This window comes from Prinia subflava, chromosome 3 (genome assembly GCF_021018805.1).
Source record: "Prinia subflava isolate CZ2003 ecotype Zambia chromosome 3, Cam_Psub_1.2, whole genome shotgun sequence".
Classification (NCBI taxonomy): Eukaryota; Metazoa; Chordata; class Aves; order Passeriformes; family Cisticolidae; genus Prinia; species Prinia subflava.
In genome coordinates, this window is record NC_086249.1 from 40,513,769 (window position 1) to 40,533,139 (window position 19,371).

The 19,371-nt window shown below is 34.8% G+C and overlaps 1 protein-coding gene across 2 annotated transcripts in view; it reads left to right on the plus strand.

The window, feature by feature from the left end:
* Positions 1 to 19,371, plus strand: part of NBEA (neurobeachin) — a 458,593-nt gene that overhangs the window by 60,531 nt on the left and 378,691 nt on the right. For both annotated transcript variants that reach the window (XM_063394796.1, XM_063394797.1), the window contains exon 2: positions 18,977 to 19,208. In XM_063394796.1, the coding sequence (XP_063250866.1) occupies positions 18,977 to 19,208 (232 nt within the window). The remainder of the gene's footprint in view (positions 1 to 18,976; positions 19,209 to 19,371) is intronic.

Here is a 19,371-nt window from a genome sequence, read left to right on the forward strand (position 1 = left end):
AAAGCACCTGGTTCTCTGACCTTCATCCAGCCAATTTTTCTCTTTTTTTTTTTTTCAGTTTTTTGTTGCAGCCAAACTTTTCTCACTATCTAACATTTAGCTCAGGTGCTGACTGTGTTCCTACCTTGCTCTTTGAATTGGGTTCATCCAACTAGTGACTTTTACTGTTCATTTGGACTGTTTTACACTAAACATCTGTAGCTGAAGAAACTTCGTCTTTGTTTAGCAAATAGTGAGAAGAGGATAGTTGCAACTGATAAATAATTTTATCAAATAATTATTTATGCCGATAGTCAAAATCCTTAAGAATCAGATGGGTAAGCCTGTATCAGTCAGACAATTTTACCTACCCTGAGGAGGCTGTGTGTACTTCCATATCTTTCCTAGCATCTTTCCTGTGCCTGAACTTGACCATATGCATCCCTTATGTATACCATCTTCAGTTACCAAGTGTTGACTATATTCCCATTTTCAATGTGATGGATTATAGACATCTTCAGGGAATAAATATTCGTGGCAAGAAAATAAATATTTGTGGAAAGAAATTGAGAAGTGTGCTTAGTAGCTGCAGTTAAGGTAACTTCTGCATATTATAAATCACTATTTAATAAAGAGCTGAGGTGTTCATGTAGCTTCTAGTAGAACAGTACAAAGATTTGTCAGCATGTTCATCTTTGGCCATGTACTTTCAGAATTTTCTCAGATTGGATCTTGTCTTTCACAACCATTTGAAAGACTGCTAATACCTGGACAGTGAAGAGAGCTTTTGTAAAGACAGTTTAATAGCTTTACTTAGTACGATGTGGAATATTCTGCTTTCTGTAATTTGAAGCTGCTGGAGTTGTTGTTGTTGATTTTTGCTCTTTGAGAAGATGGAAATTACTTTATTTTATAGTTTTTTTTCCAGATTTAACCATTTCAAATTTAAAAAAAGAAAAAATACCTTGTGATACTCCAGTGGTCTAAAGCTTGTATGTGAAACTGTAAGCATCTGAACATAGTGCTTTTGTTGTAAAATGTGATAGATAAGCCATTTGCTCATTCATGTCTTTTGTCACATGATTTCTTCACGTTTTCACATACTGTGAGTGTCAAGTCTAGTTTGGTTGTCACCACATAAGTCTTAAAATGCTTTTTCTAAAGACTATCATATTTTCATTATTTTCATGGCAAATTTCATTTTAACCTTGGACATTTTAATATTTATTTTATTAAACAAATTGATATTTATTGTCTTGTGATTCTGGTTGCTATTGATGTAACAGCAAATGCTTTTGTGCTGCATGAAAGAATAAATAGCATTTAAAGTATGAAGTATGTTTAAGTGGTCAGACTGTGAAAAGACTTAAACAGCTTTCGCTAATGTCGCGTAGGGACTTCCCCTGATGCAGCTTCATTCTACTTCCTCATGTGCTGTCGCTTGTCAGCACAGGGAAAGATCAGCTCTCCCCACTCTGCTGCCTGCTTTGGGGAAGGTGTGTAATGCAGTGAGGTCACCTCTTGGCAATGAGGTCACTCCTCAGCCTTCTGAGGTCCAAGCTGGACCAACCAAGTGACCTCAGCCACTCCTCAGAAGTCTTTGCCCTCCAGACCTTTCACTGTCTTGGTTGCCCTCCACTGGACACACTCTAACAGTGTCCTTGTGTTGTGGTGCCTAAAGCTGCATTGTCGAGGTGAGGCTGCTCAGTGCAGAGCAGGGAGGGACAATTCCCTCCCTTGCCTGGCGGGTGAAGCTGTGCCTGATAGGTATAGCTGGCCCTTCTGGCTGCCAGGGCTCCCTGTTGGCTTCAACTTGTCATCAGCCAGGACCCTGAATTCCTCTCTGCAGGGCAGTTCTCCAGGCTCTTGCCCCCCAGTTTGTACTTGTGAGCAGGATTCCACTCACTTCAGATGGAGGATCCAGTACTTGCTCTTGTGAAATTTCATGCTGTTGTTTATTGCCCAGCTCTGTAGTCTATCCATGTCTCTCTGTAAGGCCTCTCTACACACAAGGGAGTCTATAACTCCTCCTAATTTAATATCATCACCAAAGTCACTTACTGTACATTCAATTCTTGCATCAAGATCATTTATAAAAACGTTGCACAGCACTGGCTCTAAAATTGAGCCCCAGAGAACCCCACTAATGGCTGGCCACCAGCCTGATGTGACCTGATTATCTACAAACCTTTGAGCCCAGCTTTTCAGCCAATTCCTCATCCAGCATATTATGGACTTGTCTAGCTATGCCCTGGACATTTAGTCCGGAGGGAGACTGTAAGAGATGGTACCAAAACCTTTGCTAAAATAATAAAAAAAAGCCACATTCACTGACTTCCCTTGGTGAACTAGTTGAGTGACCGTGTCATAAAAGGAAATTAGGTTTGTAAAACAGGAACACATAATTAATGAACTGCCATGCAATGAAGTATTAGAAAATTTACTAAACATGAAGCACCTGTACTGCAGCTGGAGACACGCCTTTTGAAATAGAAAATATCCCTTCAGCTAATTCACACTCACAGTCAGTCTGCATGTGTCTGTGTTCCTAGCTTTTATGGTTTGAGATGAAATTTGGGTTATTTATTTCAGGGAAAATATGTTTTATGTTGTTGATTAAATAACTTTATTAGTGGGTTTAATAAATAGTTATTAATTAAAAAGACAAATTATTAAGTATATATGCTTAAAGAGAACTATGTTTCAAATATTAAGACAATTGTTTTAAGAGCGTGGGCATGATAAAATATTTAAAGAAAAATTGAGAAAAACATCAACTTTTTTGTAACATTTAGCAGGATTTAAAAAAATTCCATTCTACCAATGATCTAAGTTTCAACTATTATGTAGGATATTTAATTATACATTAAATGCATGAAGACAAAATTTAAATATTTATATTAGTGTTTTTCTGCTGCTAGTAAGACTACCACTACTATGGCTGAGCATGATAAATCCTCTTTATAAATAAATTTTGATGCATTTTTAAGAATCCTGTATGTTCATTTTTCTGAAGAAATTTATGCAGTTTAAAAATAATTAACAGTGAAATTATATCTAGAAGGACCTATATAATGTATTTTGTAAATTGTATTGTAAATGTGATTTGGTCAGGAATCTGGAATATCGAGAAATTAAATAGATGAGAGAGCTTTGTGGAAATTACTATTTAGTCTTCTTAGATATTTTAAGTGTCTTGAGCTGAGAGGGCAAGGGTTATGGGAATTTTGATATTAGGGTACTTTACACTAACTTGGTTTGCTTTTGCATACTTGCTGTGTTGTCATATGTTGTTAAAAATAGTTTGGATAACTGTTTTGTTTTGCATTTTTTCACCTATGAGCATTAATGAAGGGCCACAGAATAACGGCCCTTCAGTCAGAGTGAAACTTGTCAAGGAAGTATTTACCCCTCTTTCCCACCCCATGAGTTCTCTCTGTGTTGCACGTGGCTGTCTGTGGTTGGACTGGGGGCCGGCACAGCCTCCTTCAGCTTGGCCTCTGCTACCAAAACCTTGGGGGGGAAATTGTGTAGCTGCCAAAATGCCCTTGCAATTGCAGTGACTTGATGCAACAGACCACCACAGTAACTATTTAGCTTGGATCGGCGATCAGGTTAGGAGGGAGGCTGGTAAAAAAGCATCTTTATTTATGAGGGAAAATCAAATTTAAATTTCTCAGTGTCAATCAAACCTGCAGCATGGTAGCAAAACATGGTCTAAGTCATCAGCAAAGGGAGGGGGAAGTGTCTAGGCTAGATCAAATTTGCATCAGTATTGTCACTGGTATTGAAAATGGTATTATTTACAGTACTAGAGATGACTTTTCAACACAGAAGAAACATTTAGAAGTTGTGTGACAGTACCTCAATGAAGGATTCTTTCCACATAGGGCTCCATAGGAGAAGCATTCAGAAGTGAACCCTTGTGTCTGTAGGACTGAGGAGGGGGTGACACATGCTGCTTACAGTTAGGTTAAGGTCAAGTTTGACACCAGAAGTTTCACTGGCACTTCATGGAGGACAAATTGATACAGATTCATGTGCTTTAAAGTGATAAATGTTTTTGACACTGCCATACTTCATTTGCAAACATGTTGGTTCTGAGTAGGTGTAGTAACCTTACTGTAAAAGTTAGGACATGCCTTGTTTTTCTTTGGGAGTGATGCCCACTTTATGACTGAGCTTTCAGTTGTCTTCTGGTTGCATAAAGCAGTCACAATTTGATTTTGCAACTTTTCACATGCTTTAATTCTATTTAGGTAGTCATGACGAGATACAATCTTTTTGTGGATTTTCCTGCTGCTTAGATAAACAAAAAATGTACAGGAAATTCAGAAGTTACGAGTAATTAGTAAATTACATAGACCTTCAGAATCAGATCAAAACTATCTTTTGTTTGCAAGATACAAAAAGTTGAAGAACTTAATCTGGCTACTGGCATTCAAAGTCCTGCTAGTGAAATGGTTGGGAAAAGGTGGGTTTTTTCCTCCCTCGTGTATTTCTGTAACTTCTGCAACTTCTGCTATGGAGAGGATTTAAATGAGGAGGTAAACCCCAACTATATCTTAAATGGAAGCATTCCAAGAAGAAATGGAACAATTAGTTGTTTCTTTAACTGAAACAACTGAAAGTGAGGTAGTGTATTTGAAGCACACAATTATGGTTATTGCCTGTATTCAGTAAATTAAGAATATCATTAGATTGGCCATGTAATAAAAGTTGGGAGGAGTACTGGAAGGAGATATGCTTGAACTTTTTGATCAAGATTTTACAGTCATTGCACCAACCATGTGCTTGCAAAGTTGTTCTCAGCTGTTTACACATAGGATGGATGAATTGGCATACTGCTTCTGATTGTTTTTTAATTAAAGAGCACCGGAATAAATTTTCTGTTATGCCAGTTGATAACTTTTTTCTGAAGACCTCACTTAGGAAAGAGCTTTTGTGGATTATGATTATTTAAATAGCTGTGCTTTTCCCATTTATATAACTGTTCCATTTGCACTGAAGTAACATTTTCACCTAAATTAAGCATTGATTCTGTTTTACACAAGACAATAGGGGAAAAACACACTCTTCATGTTAATCATTATGAAGTAAGACAGAGGCCTCTGGATATGTTTGTAAATATTTTAATGTAAATTAAAATTTCTATACTTTAGGAATTATAAATCATATAATTTAATGTTAAATATTCATCGAAATAGAATAATGCATTTCATAAGGTAAAAATACAGACCAGAAAAACAATGCTTTCATATTGCCTTTCTTAAAGAATCTTTGTTGCTCTTTAACATTCAAATATGCATATTTCAATTTGAGTGTTTTAAATGAGATCTGAAGAGTCCTTTTGATAAATTCTGTGGGTTTTATGGCATTAAAAGCTTTTAAAGAGTGAGTTGTAACTATAGTTCCCTGTTGTGTTTTATTCCCCTTTCTAAATGGTTTAACTGAAAATAACTGAATCCAGCCATTTGAGAAGACCTTGTTTAGAAGTTTTCATTTTATTTACTGCTTAGTATTTTATACTTTTCCTTAAAACAAAAATGTGTTTAAGTTCTTTTGAGATGATGCAGAAGCAGTCAAATATCAAGTTTTGTCTGTCTCATGTGAATGACTTCTAATGTGATTTGATTTTTTTTCTTACTTTCTCATTTAAATGTGACTAGAATGATGGTTTTTGGAGGGTTTTTTTTTTTTTTGCATTTTTTAATAAGTTAGGTGTATTAAGTCACTTGTGTTCTAATTTCTTTTCTAAAATACAATTGAGGAATGTGTTAGGCATCACCAAACATAATTACTTCAAATGACAACTGATTATTTTAGAACCAAAGTTTTCGTTAATAAAACATGGCTGCATAGAAGGACTGTGATTGAAAATGTGTTCTAATGTGATTAAAACTCTCTTTTCTTAAAGAATTCTCCTTCATTTTTATTCAATTCTTCTTACTAATAAGTTAATATTTGCATCTGATGAGTAGAGGTGAATCTTATTTATGTACTGAGAAAATAAATTTGTATTAAAAGTTTTTGTACTTTGGAAATTTTGAGGATTTTTAACTAAGCAGAGTACAAATTTCTCTTTTAATGCAATTAAGAACACTTGAATTTCCCCCACTACGTAAGACCTAACCCTGTAATTATTGACACTTCGTCTTAGTTGTCTTGTAATCAAATCAAATGATATGGGATTTTGGTTTTACTCAGTTACATGATGCCTTGAAAGGAATTCTTAGTACAGATGGAGCTCTGTAATTAGATTTGCAGATGGAGGTTTTGAAACTCAGCCCACAGTGACATTGTCTTCAAAATCTGGGTCTGAGTCTTAGGGACAAGATAAAAGTGAAGATCCTGAAGTGTTCCCTCCGAGCTTCATTGTTTGAGTTAATGGACTAGTATCTAAACATGGAAGCAATGTTAAGGTGTCATGGAATATTTTGCTGAAAAAAATATTGTTCCCTGTTCACCAATTTTTGTAAGCACTTCTCTTGGTTGATTCTCTAAGTGAACCAGCTAAGAGATAATGTGCTAATGAGAGGATACCTTTTCCTTTTTGAGTGAGGAGAGAGTTTATTATCCTAATTCTTTATTAGTAGAACTATCCTTTCAATAGAAATTTTGTTTAGCAATTATGTATAAATGTAGTTTATGATGGGAATCATGAATGAGAAGGGGTTGGTGTTGTTTACAGTGAAGAATGGTGCTTGTTGCTGCATTTATTTTGTGTAGGTACTTGTAAGAAGGTTTTTGAGCAGTCTATTTTTTTCTTCTCTCATAGGGAATACTGGAAGTTCTAATTTCATTTTATATCTGCTACCCTTTATTAACTGTGCATGCTCACAGACATTATTGTAAATGGCCTCAGAGTGATTTTAGCTTTGTGGAAAATGTTTTGGTTCTTGGTAGCAATAAGGCAAGTAAATTAAATATAAGGAAGCATTAATAAGGAAAAATGAGCAATACAAGAGAAATTTTTTTTGAAACTCTATGATGATTTCCAGTCACAAAAGAATATATTAGGAGTCACAAAAAATATCAAAGGTAAGGAGTGTGCTTAAATAGAGATTTCAGACTTAACAAAGTAGGATTGTTCAGTTTGGGAGAGAGCTGACCAAGTATATTTGAAATATAAGTAAATAAAGGGAAGAATGTTATAGAAAACACCTAATTTCTGCTTTTCAAAGTGCAAATAGCAGAGGGCTGAAATGAAATAATCCTGTGGCAGATATATATATATATATAACAAGGTGTATATATAACAAAATATATGTATAATAAGATATTTTTACACAAATCATGGGGAAAATGTAGGACTCCTTACTATGGGGTGTGAAGGCTCCAAAAATATGAGGGTTCAGAAACTAATCAGAGAAATTACTGGAAGAAAATCTATTGGCCTCTAGAAACACTGATGTTTTTTCTGAAACAAGAGATTCCTGTGTTGCAAATAAGGGGAGGTTGGGACACTATAATAGAGAAAACTAAGTATATGCCCAGCCTATACTGTTAGACTTTTTGTAGATGCTTGCCTTTGTCACCGAGATACTTAGTGTAACAAAGATACAACAGGCTTCTTACATAAGGGAAATTCTGACCACTACTAAATTGTTTCTTACACTTATCTGCCTTTCAGTTTCCTCCTCTAAAATAATCATTTGTGGTTGGGGTTTCAACTCCTATATGACTGTAATTCCAGCCTTTGTTCTTAACTGTGTTATTATCTATAAGATAAAGAAATGATTTTGTTGGATGAAGAGTTGCATAATAAATTAAGAAGAAGCTTGGGGGAAAGCAATTAGGATGCACTTAAAAGGTTTGTAAAACAATTCATTATGGTCTGTGTGGTGCCTCCTTTAGCAATTGAGGTTTTGGGTTTTATCATTGCACAAAAAAGATCTTAAATCATTAATGACAGCTAAAACTCTGTGGGAGTCCAGTCACAAACTAGAAAATTTTTCTTACACAATTTGAGAGTTATTTAGAGAAGCAAAGGGGACAAATATTGACAAATCTAAATCAAAAAATACTAGCCTTACAAATCTTGGTGTCAGAAATTGCCGTTATAACCAAGAAGAACTACTTTTTGTAAGGACTTGAGGAGGAAAAAAAAAAGGTTAGAAACATTTTAAGAGTTTTAAAGCACTATTCCTGTCTTTTATCTTGTGCACTTTTGAGGACAAGAAAAATGTAACAAATAGTATAACTTGTATTTATTCTCCTAAAGAAACACAGAACCTTAAAGAAGGTATGGAAAATTGTGCTTGAAAATTTAACAAACGTCAGGCTACCAAAACTGAAAAGCAACAGAAATTATATGGCTATTGTTAAGGAGTCCAGCTGTTGATTTTTCCAGCCCTGACATCTTGAAGTTATGTATATGTATTTGGCATTTTTTCACCTACTAGGCAACATTGTGCTGCTGCAAATGATTGTATTTCCTGAGAGTTTATTGTGGTTTTTTAATAATTGATTAGCCTTGGAAGGGTCTTGCTAGTTATAAATTAAAATTTATATGGAGAAAGGGGAACAAAGTAATGTTTGAGGTAAAACCACGGTTTTTATACATTTGACTGTGTTTATTTATAAAATATAGTCAATGGGCATTTCAGTCTTAACATGAATTAGGTAGATTCTACAGGAAGCATTTATTCAAGCTCCATAAATAAGCCTAACTCTATGATAGATATTGTTTTGTTATTATTTCCTGCAATCTGTATATCTTTTTAAAAGGACAACTTCTGCCTGGCACTTCCACATTTACTGTTGGCTTTAACCTAGTTATGTTACATGCAGAGAATTGAATGGAGCTGTACTGCATGTCCAGTATTTGTTGTATAGTCATTAAAGAGTCACTGAAGAGTCACTGTTCAGAAATGAGAGAGGGCTTTTCACTGTGCCACACACTGGGTTGTTTTCTCCCATATTAACTTTTTGTAGCAGAGGACTGCATAGCAAGTAGTTAATTGTAAATGAAAGACTGTTGAAAATGAGCATGTTCAAATTGAATGTAGAGCTTCTCTAGTTGGTGATTAACATTGCCACTGGAAAGTTTCAGAATGCTGACACCAACCAAAAATGTTACTACATATCTCAAACTTATTGATATAAGTTAGCAGCAGAATGTTGAGAATCAAGGACACTGCTCTTCCAATTAAGCTCCTGCTTTTCAGCAAATGAGGTTAAGACCAGTGGTGTGTACATGTCACTTCACTGTTGAGATCATTTATACCTGGCATTGTGGTTTGCCTGGGCTATCACTCTGCTATTCATCTTTAATGTATATCTATAGGTTTCAGTTGGAAAATGGGACTGACATAACTAAGTCCATTGGAATTGTTCTGGTTTTGAATATTGCATAGCCATGATTTATAGTTTCTGGGCTTTTAAGAGTTGTAGAATGTTTTGTGACAAGAGGGAAATGAAACATTTCAAAATGAAAGGGTGAAAGACCCTAAAGACAACCATAACTTGAGAGAGGTGGACATGAGAATAGGACACTTTAAAAATCCATTTTTTAATTTTAGAGATTAAATTAGGTAATAGCTTAATCTTAATAAACGTAAGTAATTCCTTTTCTCACCAAACAATAGTGTCGTGGTATAAAAAAAAGTAAGTTGGGTTTGTCAAGTAGTATTTAGCAAGGCAAGTAGGGAAAAACAGGTAATGCCCTTAGAGAGCAACTCCTTTGCCTTCCTGGTTGTACCTCATGGGAAAGAAAGGGACACTAAGAGAGCCTGCAGACGATTTGTTTTGGCTAAGGGGGAATATGCGATGGCTGCTTAGAAGAAGATGGTGGGCTAGTCCTTGGGTGTGGCTAGTGGGCTTTGTCCTGATGGTATGTGGCTATTTTTTGATGTTAGCCAAAGTACATAGGTACCACATACACGATAATCCTCACAATCAACATTTTTTTCTCATGTTTTTCTTCTTGAATTACGTGTCCTTGATGTACCTGGGAACGATCCCCCAGACTATTCTGAAATAAACCTCACCATTTTCCAATACTAAAATTCCTTTAACTGTATTGTTGCAATTTGTTCCAGTCACAGAATGCATCTGTGAGTTCACGCACAAAAGAAAAATTGCTTTGACAAGTATGTTTGAATAATAAAAAACTAATAAAAAACCCAAATTATTAAAAAAAGCAATTGTTCTCAGTTACTGGCAACTTCTGTTGACTAAATTTTTCTATTAGTATTTATAGCAAATACATTCTCTTTGCTCTTGTATGTAAATTTTGGGAAACAGGTGTGCATGCATTGAGAGATTTTCCAGTTGTTTTCTTTTAAAAACAGTTTTCTTTCTTTTTGCACAAGCATGTTGTGTGACAGTGTTTGCTGTGCAATACAAATTAGCTTTAAATCAATGTGTAATTGTTGAAAGTTCAATGCTTCTTAGAGTTTCAACTTTTTTGGTGATGTTCTCTGATAACTATGTTAAGCCTTGGCAAGGTTTGCTTTACAGAGATAATATATCATTCAAATTACCACCACCACCACCACGCCCCCCCCCCCCCCCCCCAAAAAAAAAAGTGTTACATGTAGTTTGTGACTATTGAAAAATAAATAAGAAGTGCTGCTGACCCATTAGATGTGGCTGGGCAGGTTTCTGCAGTGCAAGTGCTTAGTCTTATTAGTAGATGAGGCTACAAAATAGTTGCAGAAGTGGTTTATTTTTTTATTGTACATTTGGTTTGTGACTTGGGTAACTCTCAGTTATTTCAATTTCTTTTTCTTCTCTTCTGGCTTGGAAACAAAGATCATACTTTAAAGAGCACACCTCACCCCCTCCCCCCAAAAAACCAAACAAACTAAATAAACAATGAACAAACAACAAAAAAACCCCACCATGATTCCAAACCACCTTGAAGTAACTTGTTTTAAAATATACCTGGTTATTGCAACGAGGCAATTAGAAGCAGGAGCTTATGTTGTACTAACATCTGTACCTTGATCTTAAAGTTATTATTGAAACTAATGAAATGAGCTATGAAGTAATGAACCAGTAATATCTGTTTAGTAATACTATTTTTCATACTCTTAAAGCTGTGCTTGTTTATCAACTTCTTTTAGTCCATAAAAAATCAATTTTGAATTTTTGGTTTCAGATATGTGGCAAACCTAAGCTGCTTGCTTTTATTTATTAAAATTAATTTTCAGTAGTTGTTCCCTTTTTTGGAAGTAAGAAAGTCCCTTATCTAACTGTCTGATCTCTTTTGTGATTAAGTCAAGATCAGAAATAACTTATAAGAGAAACTGAACGAGATAAACTGAAAACAATTTAGCTACAAGTTTGAGAATGGTTTTCATTTTACTTCACTGAAAATAAACCTGCAATTTTTTGTTTCTTAGTCTTGAATTGTTCAGCTTCAACATCTTTAAGTAAAAGCTTATATTCTGCTTTGGCCAAAAATAGTTTTGTGGGGATCAAAATAATAAATAGGAACAGTGCCTCCTTCTAGTGACACAGGAACAAATAAACCATAAGGAGGCCTTTGGGGTCTGTGTTTTGGATTAGGTACTTTTACATAAAATACTTTCATCAGTCTTCATTTCTGTCAGAAGTGGCTGGATTACTTTATAAATTCTTCTAAGTGGGTAAGATTTGTCCTATGTCACACTTGAAAACTCTTTTTTGCATTCCTTCTAAGGCATGACTTTTTTATTTCAAAGAATCTGACTCCTGTGCTAAAGAAGCTTTTATGAAGGCAGGTGTTTGAACATTATCAAACTCCTGTCCTACCCCAAAATAATGTTTTTATGGTTTGGGTCTTTTGTTTGTGGGTGTGTGGTTTTGTTTTTTGGGGTTTTTTTCCCCTCTAAGTTTCCACAATACTTAGAAAAGGTCTGACATTTTTTAAGTATGTTTTACAGCCTTGTGATCTGAGTGTAATTGGTAGTTATCTCAGTAAATCATATATATGTGCAGTTGATTTACCACTGGAGTTGATCTGCCTACAGGGTTATCTTTCTCCCTCAAAGAAAATGTAAGAAAATAAAGGTAAATACATGGGATATTTTTAACCTTGTGCAGTAACAGGCACATTCTTGTAAGTACTAAAAGCTGACCATGTTACTGCATTTATGTTGCCTCAGCAAGTATAAAATCCATTTAAATTAATTTCTCAGATTACTTAAAAATTGTCAATAAACTTACTGCATAGCATTCCCTAAGTGACAAACTGCTGAGTATTTGCAATATATTATTCAGAGTAAGGATGGTTTTGAAGTTAAAAAGAAGCAAGGCTCATTTAAAAGGGGTATGTTAATGTGCAGAATTACATCCTGTTGTAATGATTCACATGAGAATCAGTCTTTTTAGTGCTGACACTTGGCTATAAACCATATTGTGAGCACATTGGTTAAGATTTATCTGACATAACTTTAAATGTGCCTGTCTGAACTAGTTGTCCTTTTCTAGTCAGTAAAAAGTACTACATTCCCTGAAAAAGATTTATTTCATTCTGGTGTTGCATCTAAAATCATTGAGATAATCACCTCCCTGAAGCATTTTTTACTTTCTAATGATGGTAAAGAGAATTGTGAAAATTAGCCCAGATACACATAGCTGTAATTCAAATCTCCAAGGGCTACCATTCACCAATTTAAATTTACTATTTAAAAATAAATAAAGAATGCATAACAGTTATGAAACTTACCTTCTCAAGTTTTTTTAGCTGTGATTTTCTCTGAAGTTATATTGATATATTTAGGTTAACAAGTGCATGTGATCAGCACCCATTTCTGTCACTGAACAATTTAATTTATTCCATTTAGCATTCTAAATGCTTTTGCCTAAAGAAATCTTCTTTCATGCAGTTGAAGAAGAATCTTACTAAAAGTCTGAACTTATTGTTTAGAAATTTAATGTTTTAGTTAATGACCATAAAATAGTAACCTATTTTTTTCCTGCTTGGGTCTCCTACTGCTTTTCTTAGACAACTGTGTTTAATGCTTATACTGTTGCTTGTCTTTATGAAACAAGCAGTAGCAGTCTGATTGCACATATTTTGAATTCTCACTGGTGATTATGAAATCAGTTCAGTGGAGTTTTTTTTTAGAAAGGATGTTCCAATTTTGACAAAAATTATTCTTCAATATTATATGATGCCTTTAGTTATCAAGAGTTAAATGTTTACTAATTTTGTCTTCAAAACAACTAATTGATTTAGGATTTTAAGAAATTTTCAATCTCATTTGAGTAGGTTATTCTCAGCTTTTTTCCTGTCGAAACTTGTGCCGTATGCCAAGTCAGATGTTTTGTAATGCCTAAAATGAGAGATGAGAATCAGGGAGAGGAAGAGAATTAATAATTTTGTTTCCAAATTGTTTACCTCCTATATAGCTACAAGGAAAGACTTTTTTTTTTTTTTTTTTTTTTTTTATTCTAGTTGTATATGCAATACTTGAACCTAAAATGCTTCAGCTCAAAACAGATGAGGTTTGTTGTCATGCTGACTGTGTTATGCCTTCATTTATTTTTGCCTTTAGAAAAAGCAGAACAAATGTGATAGTAGTTTAATTAGGAGAGAGAATATTGGAGTGACTTGGTGCAGATTAGGCCTGGATGTGGTTAGGGCTTTAGTAATTATACTGTTGTGATATTTGAATTTTTCAGTGGCAGTGTCTCTCTAGTATTGGAATTCATATTCTTGATTTTTGTTTAAATAAATGCAGATAGGATTCCAACTCGAATGAAGCTAGAAAATGCTTCTTTGGCAGCAATGAACTGCAGACTTGGAGACTTAAATGCTTGAAGACTTTGGTTTATATCGTTCTAATGTACTGTATTTAATTGTTGCTGTCTACAGTTTCCTGAGGAAAGGAATTGCAGAGGGAAGTTTTGAGCTCTTCTCTGTGGTATCCAGTGCCATTATGCATGGGAATGGTTCAAAGCTGCATCAGGAAAGATTGAAATTGAGTGTTAGGAAGCATTTCTATGTGAAGAAGGTGGTCAAACACTGGAACAGGCTTTCTGAAAATATGTTTGACGCCCCAAGCCTGTCAGTGTTTAAGAGGCTTTTGGATATTGGTTTTATCAACATGCTTGAACTTTCAGACAGCCCTGGAGTGGTCAGACACTTAGACCAGGTGATTCTTCTAGGTTCTTTCCAACTGAAATATTCTGTTCACTTTTAATTTCAATCCATTATTCCAAGCTTGATTTGAAGAATATGATTCAAAATTCAGCAATTTCATTCTATATGTTCAGCAACATGTATTTTATTGCTTTTCAAGAACTGGTATGAATATACTATCTGAGATATGTAGACAACTTCTTGTGTTTGGGGGAGTATTTCTTCTCTGTTCTGGATCAAAAGGGTTTAAAAGACCAGCTTAAGTTCTGCAGAGATGTGGTAATTTAGGAAGAAACCCTTTTATTGCCTAGCATGATGAATGGTAGGAACTGACTGAGGAATGGCTACAATATTCAGAAAAATGGAGATTCTGAGTAAAGCAGCTGCTGTGGTGTTAGGTTAATGTAAGTTCTTGGAGCAATTTTCAAGGAGTGTCAACCTGTTGTTACAAGCAATCTCAGCATGGGGAATACAGTCTAACTTGCTTATTACTGGCAGTTCAGTACCAATTTGGGAGGAGTTGTTTGTTGACTCCAGTCAACAAACCTGTAACCATTATCTGAACATTAGATTGGTGTTACATTTCTTACAGCTGTGCTGTGAAACAGGCAGATTATGACAGAGTACAAGCAATACTTCAGGATACTTAATCACAGTGAAAGCATGGTCTTTACTAAATATTAAATATTCCCTCGAAGAATGCAAAGACTTAATGTTTGACATAAAAAAAGATTGTATTTGAGATGTATGATGTGGAAAGAGCACTGATTTATGGTATGGTATACTGGCATCTGTAAGGATTTCTATCAAAGTGTTCATGTTGTACTCCAGCTGAAATTTGTCCTATTACAGAAATATATCACAGGAGTTATATTGAAAATAAGTTACTTTTTGGAAGTATGATTTAACTTTTTGGTATGGTGTTGCATCCACAGTTTTACCCAACTTAGAAAGCTGCAAATTCATTATGAATATTTAGTTATGCATTGGCAGTTTTTAATGTAACATAGTTTTTTTTTTTGAAGCAGTACCCTCATGGTCTCCAAGATCTCTTTCTGGATGATATCAGACTTTGGAGCCTGTCATCTTGCACACACGAAGAAAACTGTAATAATGTTGAATTACTCTGCATTTACTAGTTTTACATTTTTTAAGCATTGTTTCCTGAACAGTTGATATCAGAAGAGTCTTTGCAGCTCTCAGCAGTTGGTGTTTTTTAACTGTATTTAATGATCTCTGGCTCCTTAGCAAAGTCTATCCTTTCAATAGTGACAGCACGTTACCAGCTCATTGTCACTGTGCTTCTCCACTGGTTATTCCCACTGTTGTGGAGACGGGTTGTTCCTCTTTACCTACTGTCTTCCCTGGGAAATCCCGGTGCAGAAATGCTGTTAGAGGATGCTTTTTTTTTTTTGTACTGAATGTTCTACTTCTTGTATTGGCTGAATTCCATTTGATTGTGCACCTCATAAAGCACAGGTGCCTGCTTTATTTCTTGAACACAAATTAACCATGGTCATTTATTTCTGTTTATTTGCTTCACTTTTGTTTAGCTTTTCCTTGTCATCTTAGACTTCTTTTTATCAAGACTATTAATATTTTTAATTCATGATGTATTTACGATGACTGCTTTAAAGAAGTCACCTCCCCCTGCCTTCCTAAAGTTTTGCTGTCATTGTCAATTGGTTCAATAATTTGTTTCCTGTATTAAGGAAGTTGATTTTAATGACAATTATGATAATTTTTACTGTCTGAAATATGCTTAAACTGAAGTTAAGGCCAGATAGGAACATTGTAATGTTTTCTTTGGTGAAATAAGCAGTCACCATCATGGGCTATAAATTTCTTGTTGCCAATTTTACAAGTGAAATAATTGTAGCACCTGCTGGATAGTCTGTAGCCCTGGAGAAGATTCTCCATAGAACCAATTTTATTAGCATTCAATCTGAGATGTTTTCTAGAAGGAGATGTCTTAGTTTTAATAATTCTGAGATATCCTGTCACTTCAGACTGATACAGGAACTTCATTTCAGTCTCTTAAATGTTACATATTAGTATATTGATTTACATTAGAAAGCAAACACAGTTGGAGTTATTTTAGTCTCTAGTGAATTATTTCCGTCTGTTTTACTGATGCTGTACTAGTTTATTCATTTAAATTAACTAGAATTTTACAGTGACTAGTGTTTGAGGAAAGTGAATCAGTGTGTATTGCACCATTCCATTCCAGTTGAGGCATTACTGGATTTTTTCCTTGTTTTGAAGTCCAGCTTATCAAAATCAAATGGTGGGTAGTATATCTAGCCTGAATAAATATTATCATGGAATTTTTGATGTTGAAGCAGAAGTCTGGAGATTCTCTGATCTAATCCTCTTGCAAAAGTCAGACCAACTAAGGCCGCTTGCCCAGCTCTGTGACGACATGGTTTTTGAATATATCCAGTGATGAAGACTCAGCAGATACACTTTTTCATCCTAGATTTCCTCTATGGAAAGAAAGGGAGGAAAGTAGACACTTCTAGGAGGTGTTTAATTTCATCTTGGGATAGTCAAAGAGAGTTCAATGGAATGTCTTCTACATTGTCTTCTACATCTACAGTGGCCGTTTTACTTCTGTGTGTTTTTAACATAATCTCACAGAGGCTCATCCTGGTCAGGAGATATCTGAAAACGCAACAACTCAGATTACTGATGAAGTATGCACAAGTTGCTGCTGTTTTCATAAATAAAAACTCTGCCTGAATTTCTTGAAAAGAGAGTAAAAACTCTATGAAACTAAACTAGAAGACATTTCATGAATCTAAAGAATGACCATGGAAATAGTGTGCTTCTAATCTTGACATTTTTTGCCTTCCTTTGATACACATTGTGTTTACCAAATATGCAAATATATGATATGCAGTCACAAGTTTTAAACTGAAGTACTAATTATAATTAGGATAATAGTTTTTATTTTAATGTAATTAAATGTCTCAGGAGAACTAAGGAAGGTTGTTAGTTTATATATTTAGCATATTAAAAGCTTTTATGTTACAAAATTATAAATTGGTTATTAGCAATTAATTGATAGAGGAAAAAGTAATTTGAAAGTGAATGAAAAGTAATAATTAGGGTGGAAGCCAAAGCTAGTCCCTACTTACTTGTATTAATTATCTGAAGATGGAGTATAAAAGAAGTCTTTGAATGTTTGGATGAGTTTAGCCACCAAAAAAATTTCCATAGTATTTCAACTTGCTTATTTTTTTGAGTTTAATTTAAAGTCAGTACCAACTGCTTTTAAATAGGCCATAGAATTGCCTTCTATTAAAATTGACTGTTGAAATTATGCTCTTATAAGAGATAATTATTTGAATATCTTTAATTTATTCAAATTTTATTTATTCACATTTTAATTATATAACTCCATTAAACAAATAGAACAAAAATTTTTAGAATTATTTTTATATTAATTTATCCCATTATTTTGTAATATATGTGTAATATATTTACAGTTACTGAAATTAGTGTTACTGACAGGCTGAGAGAGCTGACTTTGTTCTGTCTGAAGAAGAGAAGGCTCCAGGGAGACCTTATAGTACTTCAAGGGAGGCTATAAGAAAGCTGGACAGGGAGTTTTTACAAGAACATGTACTGATAGGTTGAGGGGGGGGAAGGCCTTAAACTGTAGAAGAGAAGGTCTAAATTAGATATTGGGAAGAAATTCTTTACTGTGGGTGTGGTGAAGCACTAGAATAGGTTGCCCAGAGAGACTAACCAAGGCTAGATGGGAATCGGAGTAACCTGGTGAAGTGGAAAGTTCCTGCCCATGCAGCAGAGCTGGAACTAAATGACCTTTAAGATTCCTTCCAACCCAAGCCATTCTGTGATTCCATGATTTTTTGAAATTTCACACTGGTACTTTCAAAATTCTACAAAGTTATTACAATAAAGTAGGATGCATGAGAGTCAGGCTGTTTCCTTCAGAATTGAAAGATGTTTATGCCATTGAAAGGGAATTGTTTTTTAACTAAATTTCATATTTGGTGTAGTAGATTGTCTTGAGTTCAGCTTTTGTATTCATTTTGCACAAATGATTGATTAAAATTGTTGAATTACATTCCTGAAGATACACTTGGTTTTGACTATATCTTCTTTTACTGGTTTGCTTTTCCCTCTCTCCTAATACATGTCTTGCTCGTAATTGGAGCTTAGGACTTTGGATGGTACCTGGATAGATAAGGGTCAGGCTGTTATTTCATCAGTACTGCTGTTAACTCACCTCATCTGAGTGCTTGTTCCTCTCCTGCTGCAGTCTCTTCCTTGCACCAGACCGTGGGGTTCCTTGACCACACAATGAGCTGATGTGGGGTATAATAATGTAAAATTTCTATGTCTGTGTTACTCCAGAGATGATGAGTGGTTCTTTTTCCAGGCATGACTGTTTGGGTGGGACAATGGAAAAGGCAGTAAAATCTTCCAAACACAACTAAGGGCAAATGTTGGCTTATATCAGGAGAAAAAGCTAAGTTGGTTCTAGCGTCTTTTTATTTTGAGTAGGCAAATTTCAGAGAATGGTGGAGAAACCTCAATTGCTTCTTGAGCAATTCAGGTCCTGCACTACATCTGTCTGGGCCAGGCTACCATTTCAATTACTTCATAGGAAGGAGAACTTAAAATATATTTTTATTTTATTGAGATACTGTATTCAGCACAGTGACAAAATTGAAGGTAGTGCTTTATGATGTTAGTGTATATTTTTACAAGCTTTGTTTTGCATAGTATGATTGTTAATTTGCTCTTACAAAGCATAACTGAGTTCCTCTTATCAAAATTACTTCTCTAACCATGTAAAACATATTCTGTATTGGTCACAATGAAGGTATGAGAGACCATAAACTATGTATTTCACACTGTAATTGCTGTTCTTGTTTTCTTTTTTAGCTGGTTGGTGGCGAATTTGATCTGGAGATGAACTTTATAATCCAGGATGCAGAGAGCATTACATGCATGTCAGAGCTTTTGGAGCACTGTGATGTAACGTGCCAAGCAGAAATCTGGAGTATGTTCACTGCAATTCTGCGTAAAAGTGTCCGTAATTTACAGACTAGCACGGAAGTTGGCTTAATTGAACAGGTACTGCTGAAGATGAGTACTGTGGACGACATGATTGCAGGTATAAATTGCCAGCTGATGAAATAATTATTGCATTCTTGACCTGCCAATGTTTTCTGATTATGAAAGGGTATGGGATGTTTTGGTTTTTATGTAGTGATGTTTTTATTAGTACAGGTATTGAGTCAGAAGTTTTTTATTAATTTCAGAAGAATGACAAAAAT